Below are 16,955 nucleotides of genomic sequence, written 5' to 3'. Positions count from 1 at the left end.
TTATAGTCCCTGTTATTTTGACCTTGATAACAGCCTGAATTCATGTCTATTTCCAGTTTCCCAAAATAATGTGTTGTTGTAAACAGTTTGCTACAGAACATGGTTGTTAGAGAAAACATTCCAACAGTTTTAAATGACTGAAATTCTTTTGGGGTACAAAATTTGGAATGTTAGTTTTCTTATTACTGAAATTGATACAGCATTATTTTCTATATTTTTTTATTTTTCTATTTGTGATCAGAAATAATCACCAAGAAATTGGTAGCATTTGCCTTTCTACTATATTTTTTCTTTTCTTTAAATGACTAACAGTTGAAAGCTTTTATTTCCTCTTCTATAAACCTCTAAGCATGTTAAACAAACCTTAATAAGCTGCAGTTTTTTACAGAGCTGTGATATATACTTATTCTCTGTGCTGCTCTGTGTTTTGACCTGTGAAGACTGACTGTGTGGTTTCTGTAGAGTTTAATCACACCCTATCAGGCTGTTTCCTCTTGCATCTGTGTGTATCTCACATCTGTATTACTGGTGTGCTGCACAAGATGCACCAAGAAAAAAGACATACTGCACAACACAGAATTGTAACTGGTAATGTTCTTCATTCCTCTTGATTTGCTACCAAAGTTTTTCAACCTCTTATTTTAAGTCATATGATTCACAAAGCAGCGCAAAAAAATGTGCACCCGATGTCATCCCGAATGACCTTTGCCTGTGAGCAGCTGTCCTCTGATTAGAAATCCATGCCACAGTTGGAACAGTACCTGTATTCAGAATACCTGAGGTGAATTTTGGAAGGTGCCACCTGTACTGATAAGTCAGCCCCTGGTGCCTCCTACTGTGTAACACTTGTACCTGTATGTAAGTTTATTCAAATCTGTCTAATTTAGTTTTGAATAGGAAACAGATATGTTTTGAATGTCATAATGGAAAAATACTAGAACTCTGAACGTATTTGAGTAGTAAAGCAACCTGTAACTTTATCATCTAATAACCAAGTAGCTTCAATGAATGATTTCCTGATTTCCTTTTTTCAGAGGGCTAAACCCAAAGCTCAAGTGCCTTTCTTCTAGACCTGCAGAACAGAGTTTGCAGGTTAATGTCCTAATTCACACCCTGTCACTAACTAGTCTGAACCCCAGCTGTTGGGTTGGTGGCCCGACAGTGTCTTCACCACAAGCCACAGTGGGGTTCTCATGATCAGATTGGGTACATGCAGCCCCAGATTTCAGATGGTGTGCGCTGTCGACCTGATTCTGGGCCCTAATGTCTTACTAATTTAAGCACATTGCTGCCAGCAGGTTTCCCCTCGTCAGCCCAGTTTGAGTGAGAGAGGAGCTTGTTCTCATTATTCAGCTCGTGCTGTCTGGGTTTTAGACATCAGACCTGAAAAGCATGCGTTTTAACGTCTACTAATTTCCTCATTCGTCATGTTCATTTGTGTTTTGCATGAGCGTTTTGTTGTTTTTTTTTTGCTTGTCGTTATTTGCCTAGCAAACAAGCTCCTCTCTCACATGCTGCTCCTGTGGAGCTATCCCATCAGCAGATTAGATCCTCTGATCAATTAGCTACTAACTACAAAGTGGACTAGACAGACTGCATGATCCCCTCTCATTTGTAACCTTTCTTATGTTTTATGTTAAATAGACATGATAGAATCCAATGTCTAATTCTACACACAATTTTTATGCATAATGTGTATATGTGATATCATATACATAATTTCTATAGCAGAAGTATATCTGTACTATAGCCTGCCACTTTTCTACAGGACATTTGTTTCAGATCAAGATACTCCATGTTCTGCACTCTATCAGGGTTGTTGGTCTGTTACGCCTGTTGGTGTTTGAAATACAGCTTTGAACAGTCAGACCTCTGGAAATGTTTAAACTCCAGTCAGTGCCTCAAAACGTTTGCAGTTGTTTGCAGAAAGGGCAAGGAAAAAAGGTTGCGAGAATCCCCCTGGAAATATTTAACAACTGTCCTGGCGCTTTTTTGAGCGCGGTCGGAGGGCCATGGGAAATCGGAGGCGATTGCCACGTTTTCATTTTAGCTAGAAGGACATTTCAAGAATTTCTGTAAATCGAGATGTGCTGCCTTGTCTTCAATTGGAATGAGGTCATTTACCTGTCCTCTGAATTCTATGGTAACGGGCATAAAAATATTCCTAAGCACTTCAGTTCTGAAACCTCTGCTGTAAAGGTAATTGAGCGAGCTGGGGATTGTGTATAGGGCAGCACGGTGGTGCAGCAGTCAGCGTTGCTGCCTCACAGCACTGGGGCCCTGGGTTCAGTTCCTGGGTTGCTGTCTGCATGGAGTTTGCATGTTAAGCCCATGTTCACATGGGTTTCCTCTGGGTGCTCCAGTTCCCTTTCACAGTAGGCTGATTGGCTTCTGGAAAAGGCTGTATCCCGCCTTGTTCCTATTGCTTTACAGGATAGACTCCAGCACCCCTGCACCCTTGAAGTGGATGAAGCCAAATTCATCTTCGTTCATTTTCAGAAAATGGATGGATGGATAGGTTTATAGAGTCAGCTTTGATTTTTTTTTTACACTAATGGTTTTGGGATCTTGGAAACTTTTGATTCTAAGGAATGCGTAACTCCATGTAATGAGAAATAAAAGCGGATCTGACTTTTCCATGTAATTAAGGGCTACAACGTGGAAGCCGAGACGTGATGAATCTGGCGCTGCCGTGGCACCAGTGCTGGCAGGCTGTGGGGACACATGTCATAAAAAGGGCTTTGAAAATTTCTGTGACAGAGGAAATAATGAAGCACAGTTCCTACTGTTCATTACTGCAGTTTCATAAGTGCATAAACTTCTGAAAGGGGTCAGCCTGCACAGTCATTGAAAACCAGGAGACCCAGGACAAAGAGGAGCAGACACAAACTCATCCTACCTGACAGCTTCGCTTTCTGCTCCAGGCAGAATTGATGCTGATGCACATGCAGGAGGCTGGTCCTTATTAAGCACATGTGAGAGTACGATGGGACATTGCACTGGTCCTGGGGGGGCAGCTGCAGGAACACTACAATCTGCAAATGGCTGAGAAATGGCCTGTGAATCTCCCTGCTAACTTTCTCAAATGCAAGGGGTGTTTCTTAGGCCTTTCCAAGCTGCCACAGACTGCCTCCTCTCTTGTCTGCTCTGCTCGTCTCTCCATCTCTCTCTCTTCTCCCCTGCTTCAAGACCTGTGGCTGCAGGCCCCGTGAGCTCGTCCCTGGACTTGGCGGTGGCCGGCCCGCGCGGGCCCCGGCGCTCTGTGGCCGCCGGCACGAGCAGGAGAGCCAGCGAGCGCTTCAGGACGCAGCCCGTCACGGCCGCCGAGGTGCTGGAGAGCGGCGGGCCGGCCCCGCGTGCGGCCGCGCGCTGGTGAGAGCCTGGCCTGTGCTCTGCTGGACGGCCTTGCAGTGCAGTACTGGACGGCTGAAACTAAAACTTTCTCTTGCATGGCTCGGCCAGCTTGAGTGCTGCCTCTCACTTCTATTGCAAACCCTCTGGCTAAACTTTCAGTGTTTTCAGCCCTATGGTCAGAGACGGAGTCGTGGATCAGTAGAACACCTCAGGCCCAGCTGGAAACCCTGAGTGGAATGAAACAGTGGTTCAGTGTGCTCGTGAGGCATACCAGAAGTTCTCAGAACAAGGGGACTGATGTCCTCTGTGTCTGGCAGCTTCTTTCACCTGAAGTAAATCAAACCGCTCTGTAGCGCAAGCCTGATTGGTTGTCCCTGGTACAGTATGAACTTAATCATACAGAGGCATTCCCTTGGGTGCACTCTGTGTCCAGGAATGGGCTGGATAGAGCACTGTTTTATTCTTTCTGCCCACATGTCTGCGTTACCATGCATCCCAAGTCTGGACTGCAGAGGCCCAGTATGACTAATGGGTATGTGCAAACCGAGCTAGTATACACATCTGGAAGCTATTATCCCTATTCCTATCTGTTCGTGTTCCAAGATCCTGATAGATGCTGTACAGTATGTGCCCTGAGTTCACTGGAGCCACAGCACAGTGACAGCGCAAACAACAAGAGCCCCAGTAATAAGGGCACCTTGATCTGTTTCAGGGTTCACCAGCTGCAGGCTCGTGTCCATAGATGGGATTTAATTAAATCTATGAGCTTGGGAAAATTTTATTTATTTTGCTTCACTGCCCTTGTGTGAGTGTGGCTCAGCTTTACCTTATTTATGGCCGTCTGTGAGGAATTTTTGACAGGTTTTGTACTGTGCACTCGTGGAGCATGGTGTGTGAGCTGCACAATCCTGCTGTCTAGCGTAGGAATTGTTTTCTGAAATGGTTTAGAACACCTTTAGAACACCAGGGATAGTCGCTCCAGGCACTTTGGGACCATTGTAGGTCTTCCTGGGTTAATTAAGCAATTAGTGATCAATTGAGTATTTTATACTGTAGGAACACTCTAGTGCTATAATGCCATGGAACATGGTCATCTATCTCTGGGCTGGAATTGTCCTGATTGTGAGGATGAACTAAAAAACTGAAGAACATCCCCAAGAATGTGAATTAACTTATCGGCAACCCCTGGAAATAAAGGAGGGCTGGTTCACCAGCCAATGTAAGAAAAAGAATAATTGAATGAATGAATTACAGAGGCTGCAGGTGTAAACTACCTGGAAGTGTATTTAAGACTTTTTAAGAGACTATTTAAGAGGAACTTCCTTACAAAGGGTTGTGGGAGTATGGGACAAGGTGTTCAGCCATGAGGTTGGTTTCTTTTCAAAATGACTGGGTGAGATTCTCAGATCAGGTACATAAGGTTACAGTTACAGGCTAAATGGCCTCTCATTTATAACCTTTCTAATGTTTGTGTCATTACTTCGTTCCTCCCATCAAACCAGGACTGGGTAATTAAATAATTGTTTCCTGCTGTACTACAGCAGAGCCTGGTGATGCAAACTTTGATAGCACAGACAGAATCCCTAGGGAGGGAGAGTTAGAAACACCCATAGAGCTAAACGAACCCTGTAAAATTCTGTTTCAGAGAATAGTTTGTATATAGAACAGTATGTTGAAATACTGTGTGATGTTGAATCACCTCCGTGCTTAGATCAAATCAAACAAAGTTCTGATGCATTTCATAACAACATCTTTCAGGATGTTGATTACTTCTGATGAGACGTTTTTTGCATTGTCTATGTAATGTGTTGTTTTATTCTTTTCCAAAAATGAGCTGGTGGTAAGTCCAATGTGAAGAATGCTTTGAAAGGCCATCACTGTATCTGTCACTGTTCCAGGCTGAATACTGATATCACTTTTCCAGTAACTCTATTACAGTATATCATGCCTTCTGAAGCAGCACTGTGCTCTGTGCTCATCTGCTAAATAGTTGACCCAAGTTAATATTCACTCGTGGTTTACCTGAAGTAAAAAAAACTGTAGGACAATTCTGAATTATAATGTCACATCCTGTTCTAAAGAGACAGTTCTGGACTATTGCCATTATCCAGGACTGTCTTAATTCACCACGTCTTCAGCTGGTGCGATGAGTCGATTTTTATGAACTGTTAAAATAGCTTTCAGTGCCAGAGAGACGGAGGATTGAACTTAGCAGAGATGATTGTTTATAAAGCTGCTTTTGAGCAGCTGTTTTTCTTCGACCTATATAAATGCGCTCCGAGTGCACCTTTAGGTTTTTGCCTTACTGGGTGATCAGTCGCTGCTGTTAATAATCAGTCAGCTAACAGGCGCTCTTATGCAGAATGGCATACAGGACGCTGAGGGTGCACATCAGCAGTTTCTACAGAATCGGGAGGGTCCGCTCCCTGCTCAGGGCGAAGTGTGGTGAGTCTGGGGGAGGGCCTGGGGTTCGGGTTCAATCTGGGCCCTTTCCGTTGCCACTAGATCCCCCAGCCTGCTGCACACAGTAAAGAAAGGCCAAGACATGGCTGCCTTCTTCGCGTGACTCATCTGCGCTTTGTTTTCTTGTAGCTCTGCAGAAGCCGAGGAAGAAGAAAAGACCAAAGGTGAGCTTATTCTCGAAGTGAAAGGGAACTGACTTGACTTCCTGGGCCTGAGTATCTATTCCTGAAAGACTAGCTGTGGCATTGTGGATGGCGGAAGAGGTGACCAGTTGCTGAAAGCAAGGCCTGTGTTTGATCTACAGCAGGATGTGAGAAGCTATGGAGACATTATATAGCAGGCCTTAAGGATCCTTTTCACAGTGTTCATTAGTAAGGCTAGATGTATGCAGTGTGAACAGGTGGTACGCAATGCAGGCGCCTCTAAATGTTTCCTAAGGATGTGGGTGCCGCTGGGACCCCTATATTCGGTATTCTGACGGCCTCCCTGGGGCCAGCCCTGTCTGAGGAGTGGGGTATGGCACAGCCTGTCTCGGGACTGGGGCCTCGCTCGAGCACCTGTCGCAGCGCAGAGCTGTTCACACGTGTGGAGAGAGAAGCCAGGCATTAGTCCAGCCGAGCAGGGCTCCTGCACCTGGTCAAACAGTGGCTTGTGTGTAGGGGATTCCTGCTCATGGGACAGATAAATGGACTGTACAGTAAATGTGCTGCTGCCCGGTTTGCAGCTCATGTTTAATTTGCAGAGCCAACTAATTAGAAGACTAATTAGAGACATTAATCTACTGAGTCGTTCCACCTGGCTTCAAGGAAAAGCAGCTTGTCTCTATGAGACACGAGGTGTTCTGGAAGGGGGTTAATATCGTCACGTTAATACTTATGAAGGTGCAGCACCTGAATTCCCCTAGTCTTGTCTCTTGCGACTGGCCTTTCTCAGAAATCAGGAAAGACCATAAAATTGTCAGATACTACACACCCCAGACCTTTGGTGTATTAAGAGTTACCCAGGAATAACAACATTAAAACAAATGTTTTGGTTCTCCTCTAATCTGTTACATTTCCACACAGTTCTTGAGTAAATATAGTTGTGTGGACCGTCTGGGGCGTGGAGCTTCACTGGTTATTTTCTCTGTAGCTCAGGCAGATGTGGTGGGGTGGGAGTCCCGAGTTCACCTTGGAACATTTATCACAACAGTTTCTTACCTATGCTGGGCTTTTGCAATTGCTTTATTGTGGGTTTACTCTTGCTTTGCTCCGGTCGCCCACGGTTTTAAAAAGCCCTCTGGTGAGCTTCACAGCACTGGACCACGGGAACACCCATGGTGTCCTGTGGTAGACATGCCTTAGAGCCCTCTTACCACAACACGCCAAGCAGATGAGGCCGGCCCGTCACGTGCTGCGGCTGCCGTGCAGCTCAGGGGAGAGGATGGCGGCCTTGCCCTGAGCAGCAGATGAGCTCTGCTCCTGTACACTGCAAGTACGCCTCTCCGACGCATTGCCCTTCTGGAGGTGAACCCGACCTCTCTTCGCAATTCCCGGGAAATCTGTCTGTACAGCACACTGACCCGGGAGGCGCCAGTCGCTCATCGTCATGTGCTGCGCTTCTCGTCTGGCTGGCATGGGGGGAGTCCTCATCAGCTAACAATATTAATAAAACATCTTTATTTCATTTATTGTTAAGAAAACAACAATAAAATAAAACAATACGTAAAATACACATAATACTTACAATATGTGGAATGAGAATGCACAATGAGAGGAGACAGTAGATGGGAGTTCTGAATACATTAGGGGTAAAGAACAGAACCAGTTAAGTAAAGGCCCTGCTGAAGAAAAAGGTTTTGAGTCTAGAGGAAAGCAGCTTAGTGACGCTGAGATGGCAGAGAGTCCAAGTGTGAGACCCCGAGCCTTAGCAAGCCAAAGAGAGGCTTTATTTCTGGACATCTCTACCACGCTGAAATGAAAAAGACAATGTGTGACCTGCTGTCCTCAAGATTTAAGCACTTGATTTCTGGCGGCTTCATTTTGGTAAATGTCTTGGCTCTGCGCTCGGCGGTAATGAAGATAAACATCTTCAACAAGGCTGATTTTGAAGAGCTTTCTTTTTGAGCTTGTCACAACGATTAGCCACTTGAGTGCTCTGTGAGAGCTGGACACAGATTTACATCACGGCACCAAGCACAAAACGTGTGAAACTCAAACACTGCGGTTCCTGGTACAGTAACAAAGCCTTTTGTACTTGTGAAGAACGTTGATGTACACAGTGGGTACTTTTGCTTGCTTGTGGACTCGTAATAGGGTTCTTTAGGTAGGTGTTAAAACAGGGATACAAATGTTGTCATTATTGACTTTGAGGACTAGACATTTTTAATCTGTTTTAGCACTTTATTATTTCTAATTTCACAATGACCGGTTCCAGCTTGTTCACACCCAGGAAAGAAGATATAAGGGCTGGGACCTTCAAATCGTAGCATGAAATGAGTTGATAAGGGTGGGATTTAGTTGATTACAGCTGTCATCTTATATTATTGCACTTGTCAATTGTAGAATCTCTTTTCTTTCTGGAGAAAAATATTTTTAAAAACTTAAGCATAAGTCCCATAAGGATGACCAGGGTGTGTGAAAGTTTGGGAAAGAATATTGCTCAAGTTAACTCCACAAACATTAAAATGAACCTTTTATTGTATATCTGTCATGCTGGGACAAGTGTTGTCACTTAGCCTTGTGTTTTTTCTGTGTGTTTTTACAGTGGATGTGAAAACAGATGACAGAGCCAAGTTGAGTGTTGCAGCCAAGATGTCTCTGTTTAAAGTAAGTGCTCTGGCCTGGGCAGGAACCGAGCGCTGAGCTGAAGAGCTGCCAGGATATGGGAATGAAATGAGAGCCTTTGATCTTGGATCAGCCACAGAGCCACTCCAAGCTCCACTTTGTTTTTAGATATTCCCCTAAGAGCCTTTTCAAAGGTCATCGCTCTAGAAGCACAGAAATATGTCAATTTTTTTAGGGCTGCAGCTTTCTTTCTAATGTGATAAACTGTGCAAACCATGTTTCCAGATATCTTCTGCTTCGGCTCCTACCGGAATTGTAACTGTTCCCAGTCGCATGTCAACGCCTGCAGTGCTATTCATTGTGAGATGACATCACTCGTTTCAGAACTCGAAGCATGTGTTTTGAGTGCAGCGCATGATATTTTAATAGTGATTTAGAAGGCATGAGTGCCACAGGCCTCAGGACTGATGATTTCTTTTTCCCAGCCTCACACAGGTGTGTGTAAGACTGCTGCATCCTGTTAGCAGGCCTGCAGGGGGGCGTCAGTCTCATTTTTCACAATGTGATCTCTGCCCCCTCCTGCCATTGCTGTACTGTAGAGACCAGACAGAGCCTTTTTTGAGCTTTTTTTTACCAGATTCACCACTGCTGAGCCTGTCTGTTTATTGAGTGTCATTTCTTTATTGATCTGAGCTTTTGCACAAAACAGAAGATGGTAAAGTCCATAAGCGCCATCAGTTACTGGACGAAATCCCTGTCTTCTTGCACTGGAGTAAATGGTTGGCCTTGCCCTCCTCTTTCGCACACTGCTGTGGATCTCCTTCCAAAATCACAACACTGTGCCAGAGACACAGAGGCCTATCAGTGCAGACATGGCCACTTCTAAAGCTAATGCAATTAGGCTGTGTGTTAATGGTCATAATCATGTTGAAAACCAAACACTTCACCCACACAAAGCCTTTCTGAAGTGCGGAATAGTTTCTTAACATGTATTGTCCATACTAGTAATCATGTATGATTGACCACACTGTTATTATACAGTATACTGTACATATGGGAGGCCAGCAGCAACTTTGAAAAAGCTACAGAGTCCAATGGCTGAGAGTGCTTGTATAGAACAGAAAAAAGCATCTCATATCCCTCAGTTTGCAAGAAAGCACCTAAATCATACTGCAACTCTGTGGGAAATGTTTTCATGTCAGGCAAGATAAAACTGAAACTTTTTGGTTACAACTAAATGCAATGCATTACATCTGAAACAAAGCCAGCACAGAGCATCGTTCAGTCAACATCACCCCTACTGTCAAGCCTGGAGGTGGCAGCATTTTGTCAGCTCAGCCTGCTTCTCGCCGACAGCGGCTGATAGGTATATTGATGAAGCAAAGGGCAAGTCTTGGAGGAAAACTGCTTCAGATGTAAAACTGGAACAAAAACTGGCAGGACAGAGGTCCAAAGTACAGGGTGAAAGCTGCACTGGAGTGGCTTAAGAATAAGAAGGTGAATGTCCTTGAGTGACCGAGTCAAACGTCCTGACTTGAATTCTGTTAAGAAACTGTGGAAAGACATTAAGACTACTGTCATAAGCAATCACCAAGCAAATGTGCATGCATTATCTTGTCATTTCACAAAATGAGAAAGGTCTGTTTACTTTTGCAAAGCCTTGTATATATAAGTAATCCAGTGGATGTGTGTAATTTTGATGGTGCACTTTAAGCCTAAGAACTAGCACTTCTGTGGAAATGGATCACAGCTGGGAAACAGTGAGGGCTTTATATGAAAAGGCTGAGGAAATGAGCTGGGCAGAGGCCAAACCCAAACACTGAGAAGTGATTAAGATGTCCATTTTTCATTTGCACATTAATCTCATATATATGTAGCACATATATCAGAGTGTGACACTTTCACCCCTGCAAGCCCAGAATTAATTAACCTAAACATCTAGACTAGCAGAGACATTGTCCTGCTCTCAGAAAGGTTATTTTTGTGGTTTCTCATGATAATGCTAATATTTAAGATTAGTTTAATAAATATTTAAACTTTAAGAAGAGGGTTCAAATGGATTCATCATTTCTCCCTTGGTGCAGTTTTGTTCAGTGAGTCACTTTGTGCTTGCATGTGGTATGGTATAGGTCTGGCACATAATCGGAGAAAGTGTTTCGGATTTCCCTTGGTCCTCATGTTAATGAAAGTCAGTTATCTAGCTGGGAGTCTTTTCCAGGGTATGGTTTGATCTCCGGAAAGGAGGACTTGATGTCTTTTTTGGACCTTTCAGTTTGTTGTTGCTATAGGTCTGTTAATTGCCTTGAGATTACTGCCCTTTATTTCCAGCCTTAGAAGGCAAATACATTTGGAGGGTTTAGTTATAGTAAAGGAGCATTTTTGTTTCAGCTTCCTGCTATTTGATTGCATTTCCAGATCAGAGTACCTGGGAGCTGGGATTGCTGCTGCCCAGTTTTCTCAGGGCCCAACTAACATTTTCCCAGGCAGCTGCTTGCTTAATGTAGTTTGGCCACCCAGCTCACTGCATCAGACTCCCCCAGGTAAGATGGCAGTGAGCTGTTGAGAACTGCGGTCACGCTGAGCTGTTCCATCGTGGGAGGGGCTCGTTCGCGGGACGATCCTCCCGAAACAGGCTGTTAAAAGGGCTGTTTTATATAATAGACATTCAATAGATCATGCCCTCCATGCACAGCGTTTTAACTCTTTCTCTGCAATTGCCCTGCTCGTGCCTTCTCATGAATATCGCTTCAATACTGGCACTTCTGACAAACATCTACATGAGTCTTTACATACATTACTTTAAAAACGATCCTGCAGAATGATCAGTGCGATTGTTCTTTTCCTTAGGGCCCAGATGAGTGTTCTGACTCCTCCCAGCAACTTTGAGGTGGCAGTCTGAATGACCAAAACTGTTTGATCAGCCCGTGCTTAGCCCCTCCTCAGTGAGCGAATGGCACGGTTGCTGCCCTTAGTGTTAGGAGCCCCACACTGTTCCCCAGATCTCTGGCTTAGGACTGGTGCTGCTTACTATGTATAGTGACAACTAGGTGAGCCCATGAGGAAGTACTAATGAGGTTTTCACTGCTGTGCTGATAACTCACAAATCTATTCATCATTTTCAGTTCAAACTAACATGGGAGTGCTTGTCTTCTCTGAGTGCGCCCCTGGCTTCTAATTGGTTGAAATTAATAGGTTGAAATCAGCACTATTAAATTCAAAAGTCTTTGTTGCACCGGCAATCTGCTGGCAACTTGTATCCCACAAAGGTTACCTCATGTAACACCCCTGGCTACTGCTCTAGCAATGCGATCTGTCAACGGGAGCCTGCAATCCTTTCTCAAGCAGCAAGTACCAGCCCACTCCAGGCAGCTCACTGACATGCGTCACGCAACTCGTTCAGCCTGGTAAACAAACCACAGGCTGCTGGTAGCAGTATAGAGAAGTACTTTTTCTAGAGTTTTATGAAAGTATCCAAAGAGTCAGTTTAATGTTGTCAAATTTGGCATTGAATTTTAGAAGCGATATAATCAATAGGGGAATTCAAAAGTTACTTTGTATGTTTATGTGCACAGCTTACTTCGTTTTTAATACTTATGGCATGCTCTTTCCGAGAGAAAATGTAGGAAGATGCTATTCTTATTAGTCGGGCACATTGGTTTTGTGGTATATTTATCAAACTGCTGTTGGACTCTGCCCAGGTTAACAGCAGGTTGGATCAAATGTCAGCCTGCAGCATAACGTGGTGGTTTGTCAGATCCCATTGCTCCAGTGCGGAGTTCTTTGTATCGATTGGCTGTGGATTTCTGAGTATACTTCAACACAACAGCTTTAAAGTCTGTCAAGTGTCAGTGGCTATCACTCTTCCCCAGTTACTCAGTGGAAGAATATACTGTATACCCGATGGTTTTTTAACGCTGATGGTACGGTATAAAGGCACCATTTAAGGTTGGTTCAGCACAGGACTCTTTGCTGCTGTGATCCCTGTTTTTTTAATGCTTCTGCAATTCTCATCGGAAACTGAGACTCTGCTGTGTTTAAAGGCAAATTGGAAACCTATGATTTGAATCCACATGGCAAGTGCAGCTGTCACCGTTTGTGTTTCATGGTGAGAATAAGTGCGCTTTGCCTCTCTCTGCCGTCAGGAGCTGGAGAAAACTGCCTCCCCCGAGGCCACATCCTTCCTGAAGCCGCGGGGCAGCGGCGTCGCCCAGGAGCGGCGGGTCCGGCGCCTGCACGACCGCGCGCGGACGCAGCCCGTCACCACCGAGGAGATGGTGGTGGCCAGCAGGTAGACCGTGGGGATGGCGAGCGCTTGAGAGGGGATTGGGGGCTTGGGGCCTCTCCTGTAGGTCGAGCAGGAGCTGCGTCAGCATGCGCAGGCTGCAAGGGGACAGGCCGAGGTTTATTCCCGCTGAAACGAGACGAAAAGAAACACGACGTCTCGGCGGCGGGGGAGAGGAAAACGGGAAGCTGAATAAGCATGGGAGAACAGAAGCTGGGAGCGGAGAGGAGGCGGGAGCAGGAAAGAGGCAGAAGCCACACTCAGGTGGTGTGAAGTCGAGAGAGATGAAGAGCTGTGAAGTCAGTACCTGTAAAGGAATAGGGAGGATTTCTAGTTTCAGGATAGTTTTGGTTTCGGATGTCCTTCTGCAATAGGGCAGTGTTTTCTCAGAGCACCACTTCTGCAGCGTGTGAACTGGCAGCAGAAAAAAGTTGTAATAAACATTTTTGATGGCAGTGTGATTTAAAGAAGTGGCGCCTTAATCATTCGTCGGCTTGGCTGAGTGTACGTTGAGAAATCTGGGGGTGATTTAAGGCCTCGAATAATGAGTGGAACAGACGCCCATGTGCCAAGTCACCTCTTAGTGTTGCACAGACTTGGGGTGCATCAAGCTCTCTGCCACAGATTCTGGTCTTCTTTGGGAAATCTGCAGTGCAGGTAGGAGACATTGTAATTCATAAATAAAATTGGGTTGATGAAAATGTGAAGTTACTGTCTATCATTTAGTTAAGGGCAGTAATCTTATACTGTAGATCGGACCTAATGTCTTCCTTGACACTATCTGTAATGCTTCACAAAATCTAAGGTTGAAGTGAATCTTGTGTCCTTCAGTCTTTGGTAGGATTTTAGTATGCTACTACTATAAGAGGAATTCTAGGAAAGACTGTGGTTTGTAAAGTGTAGATCTTTCTTTTCCAGATACTGAAGAAAGCCCAGAGCACTCATTTCTGATAATATTGTCCAGCTGTGAATAGCTGGCGTATGAGGTGCAGGAATCTGCTTGCTCTTGTCCTGTTGTGTGATACAGGCTGTCAGTATGTCTGGGGCCTAATCAGAGCTTATCAGGACATTTCATAGCAAATGTCCAGACCTCTTTGTTTGAAATCAAAGCAATCTCAACTGTTTCTGAAGATAAGGCAAAAAGTGTGGTATTGAGTGGCTTTGATCAGTGATAGGCAATACTGGTGAGTAATAGAGCCATAAGATAAACTATTTTGCTCTTTGCCTGTTTTGAGTATCCTGTTTAGAAGCTAGTTACAAACACGCAGGTCTGGCAGTGTGTACTGGATGTAAAAAAATATATGTTCTGAAGAACTAGGTAGTCCAAGACAAAGCACCAGTGCAGAATCTGATGAAGTTAGAAGTATTCAAGAAGGAAGACTGTTTTTACTACCTAGATAGTCCAAGATACAAAGCAAAAAAAAAAATGGTTCACAATTCAGGGAGATCTGGAAAAGAAATGAGAGATTTATGCAAGGTCTCAGATAGAAGAGACAGAAGAATTGGATCTGATCTGGCCTCCTGGTCTGTGTTTACTGCCCTGCTTCTGGAATCCTGAGAAACAGTAAAACAAAACTCTGGTCTCTGGAGTCATAAACACATTTTCAGCTGTAAACCATCAGCAGCACAAGTAAATAAACAATAAGCAAAGCAAAAAATGCTCAAGAACCCCAACTTCAGAATACGTAGGACGTAGAGGCAGGCAATGCATTTAAGTCTGTTTTTTTTTTGCTTGTTTTACCTGGCTTTTAACTTATTTGAACCTTTTTCTTAATTAGAGCTCATAAAAATCTGTTGGAGTCCTAAGAAACAGCTGTTTTTGTTCACTGGAATTCACACTGTAAATCGGCTGAGCTTTTTTAATGATGATGCCAAGAGAGGGTACGTCATTTCAGGTGCTAGTGAAGGCACCGTGCCAGTTTCAAATGTAGGCCACCTTGCAGCTGACTTTCCAGACCCTTTGACTTTGAAAATCATCTTATTGGAGCTTAGATGGAAAACTACTTCAGCTCCCTTTGGTAAAAATAAACAACTCTGCTTTAAAAATAGAATGCAAACTGCAGTGTTAAAGGCAAGCAGTGGTACAATAAATACAGACTGGAAGAGCAGAGTCCATGGAATCAGTTTGTTCTTCACTGCTATGTCAAGCAAGTCTTTCAAAAAGAAAATTCTGCAAATGAGCAGTGATTATAACACTGTGAAGAACTGGACAGCACTGTGACCAGAATTGTGTTCCTCATTCCGAAGAACCCCTCTGTAGAACGAGCACTATCTGGTTATCCTGTCAGAAGAAGTTCTGCTTTGTCCTACAGGGTATTCCTGACAGCACCCTGACTGACATTGCATGGGCAGAGGATTTGTTTGGTGTTAATATGTTCAAAATAGGTGATTAAACACCGGATTAATATTAATAAATATATAGAATATGGAAAGATGGAAAGAGTGCCATTGCTGAGTAGCTTGCTCTCTTCCAGCACCCACCCTGAGTCATTTTTTGATCTGTGCAACCTGCAGCTTGCCGAAGGCAGGGGCGTCAGGCGAGGCCCAGGCGGCACAGGCCGCACTGGGAGACGCGAGGCTGGTGGCGGAGGATGCCAGCTCCCAGCTGACCCTCGGCGAGAAGCTGGCCCTGTTCAACAAGCTGGCCCAGACGGAGGCCCAGACGGAGCTCGTGCTCGAGGCGGGGGACCGGAAGAGGAGGCAGAAAGAGGCCCGGTACCGCACGCAGCCCATCACCGTCAACGAGGTGGAGATGGTGAGTTCGTTTCACTGCCCATTCGTCTCTCGGGAGTCTCTCCTTGGGCCACGGTCGTTGCTGCTGTCGCTGTGTCTTAAGGACTGGTGCCCTCAGTGATTGTACTGGTGCACTTGATTTGCTTCAAAATGCACGCCGGAAAAATAGTAGTAGAATCCGCAGAGCATCCTCAGGCAGAGATGTTATTCCTGGTTCTCTCAGAAGTTTTACAGTGGGTTTGGGGAATTTGTTTTTCATCAACAGCAGAGATGAGGAGATCCTGTGACACTCTGTTTCTTTTTAAAATGGATCTCCAGGCTCCTTCAGCAGCAGGAAAACAAACACGCCAGAGTCGGTGCATTTTTGTTGGTTGCATTCTGTTACAAACAAGGCTCTCCAGCCATAACATCTGTCCAGAAAGAATCCAGTTCACATGGTTAACTAACTTCTTCCATACTCTCACAACACTTTGTGTAAAGAAGTGTCTTCTGTCTTCTGATCTGCCTGGCAGTACCATGATGTTTTTGAAGAGTAGTGTCAATCGTGTTTCCCTTGACTTCTCTGCTAAGATATGACTTAGCAGCAGAAATATATTATAGCCACTCTATTTAAAACATATTTCCCTGTACCTCTTTATTTTCTATTGCTCTAGAACAGTGCACAGTGTTATGGTATCTGCATGTTATGAAATGTCACATTTAATGGCAGAATCAGCCTCATCTTCCTGGTGAGTGATTTCAGCTGAGAGACCACAGACAAGGGCGATTTGTCCCTGCGCTGCTGTTCTGTTGCAGACCGCAGGGGAGTGAGTTCTCTGAGTCTCCCCCTGGGCTGTGCCTCTGTAAAGGTCTGAAATGGTGAGAAAAGACTTCTGCTTAATGAATAAATAAATAATAGCAGAAATAACAATTATAATGAGGTTCTCAAGGAAACAAACAAAACCCTGTGTCTCAGCACTCCTTGGGACAAAGTGGCCTGAGAGCAAGTCTGTCACAGATGTGCTTGGAGGAACATCTGGAGCGAATTAGCACACGGGATTGCGTCTTGTGTTCCTGCTCCTCCTCTTTACGTCCGAATGCCTCTCAATGCAAAATGCCATGACCTTGTGTGTCCTCACCGGAGAGGAGAAACTCCACGCATCCTCGGATCCGAACAGAATCCTGGGAGACGGTGTAGAATTCCAAGGCACTCCCATGAGCCCCAGGCCGTTTGGAGACGATCGTTCCCTGTGTCGGGATTCCCAGAGACCACCCAGCTTCCTAATAAATCGTGTAATTACTGCAGTCAGGTTCTGAGGGGCATGCTTATCATGGTGCTCAGAACCGTTCCTGCAACAAGGAATGCAAACAAGGTGCCT

At 44.8% G+C, this 16,955-nt stretch overlaps 1 protein-coding gene across 11 annotated transcripts in view; it reads left to right on the top strand.

Annotated features, from left to right (window-relative positions):
• Positions 1–16,955, top strand: part of svild (supervillin d) — a 73,845-nt gene that overhangs the window by 24,412 nt on the left and 32,478 nt on the right. For 9 of the 11 annotated variants that reach the window (XM_069185768.1, XM_069185770.1, XM_069185767.1 and 6 more), the window contains 5 exons: positions 3,190–3,372; positions 5,947–5,981; positions 8,563–8,624; positions 12,725–12,870; positions 15,379–15,619. In XM_069185768.1, the coding sequence (XP_069041869.1) occupies positions 3,190–3,372; positions 5,947–5,981; positions 8,563–8,624; positions 12,725–12,870; positions 15,379–15,619 (667 nt within the window). The remainder of the gene's footprint in view (positions 1–3,189; positions 3,373–5,946; positions 5,982–8,562; positions 8,625–12,724; positions 12,871–15,378; positions 15,620–16,955) is intronic. The other 2 variants (XM_069185773.1, XM_069185775.1) reach the window with 1 other exon arrangement.

This window comes from Lepisosteus oculatus, chromosome 28 (assembly GCF_040954835.1).
Source record: "Lepisosteus oculatus isolate fLepOcu1 chromosome 28, fLepOcu1.hap2, whole genome shotgun sequence".
In the NCBI taxonomy this organism is placed as follows: Eukaryota; Metazoa; Chordata; class Actinopteri; order Semionotiformes; family Lepisosteidae; genus Lepisosteus; species Lepisosteus oculatus.
This window is presented reverse-complemented; position numbering and strand designations above follow the sequence as displayed.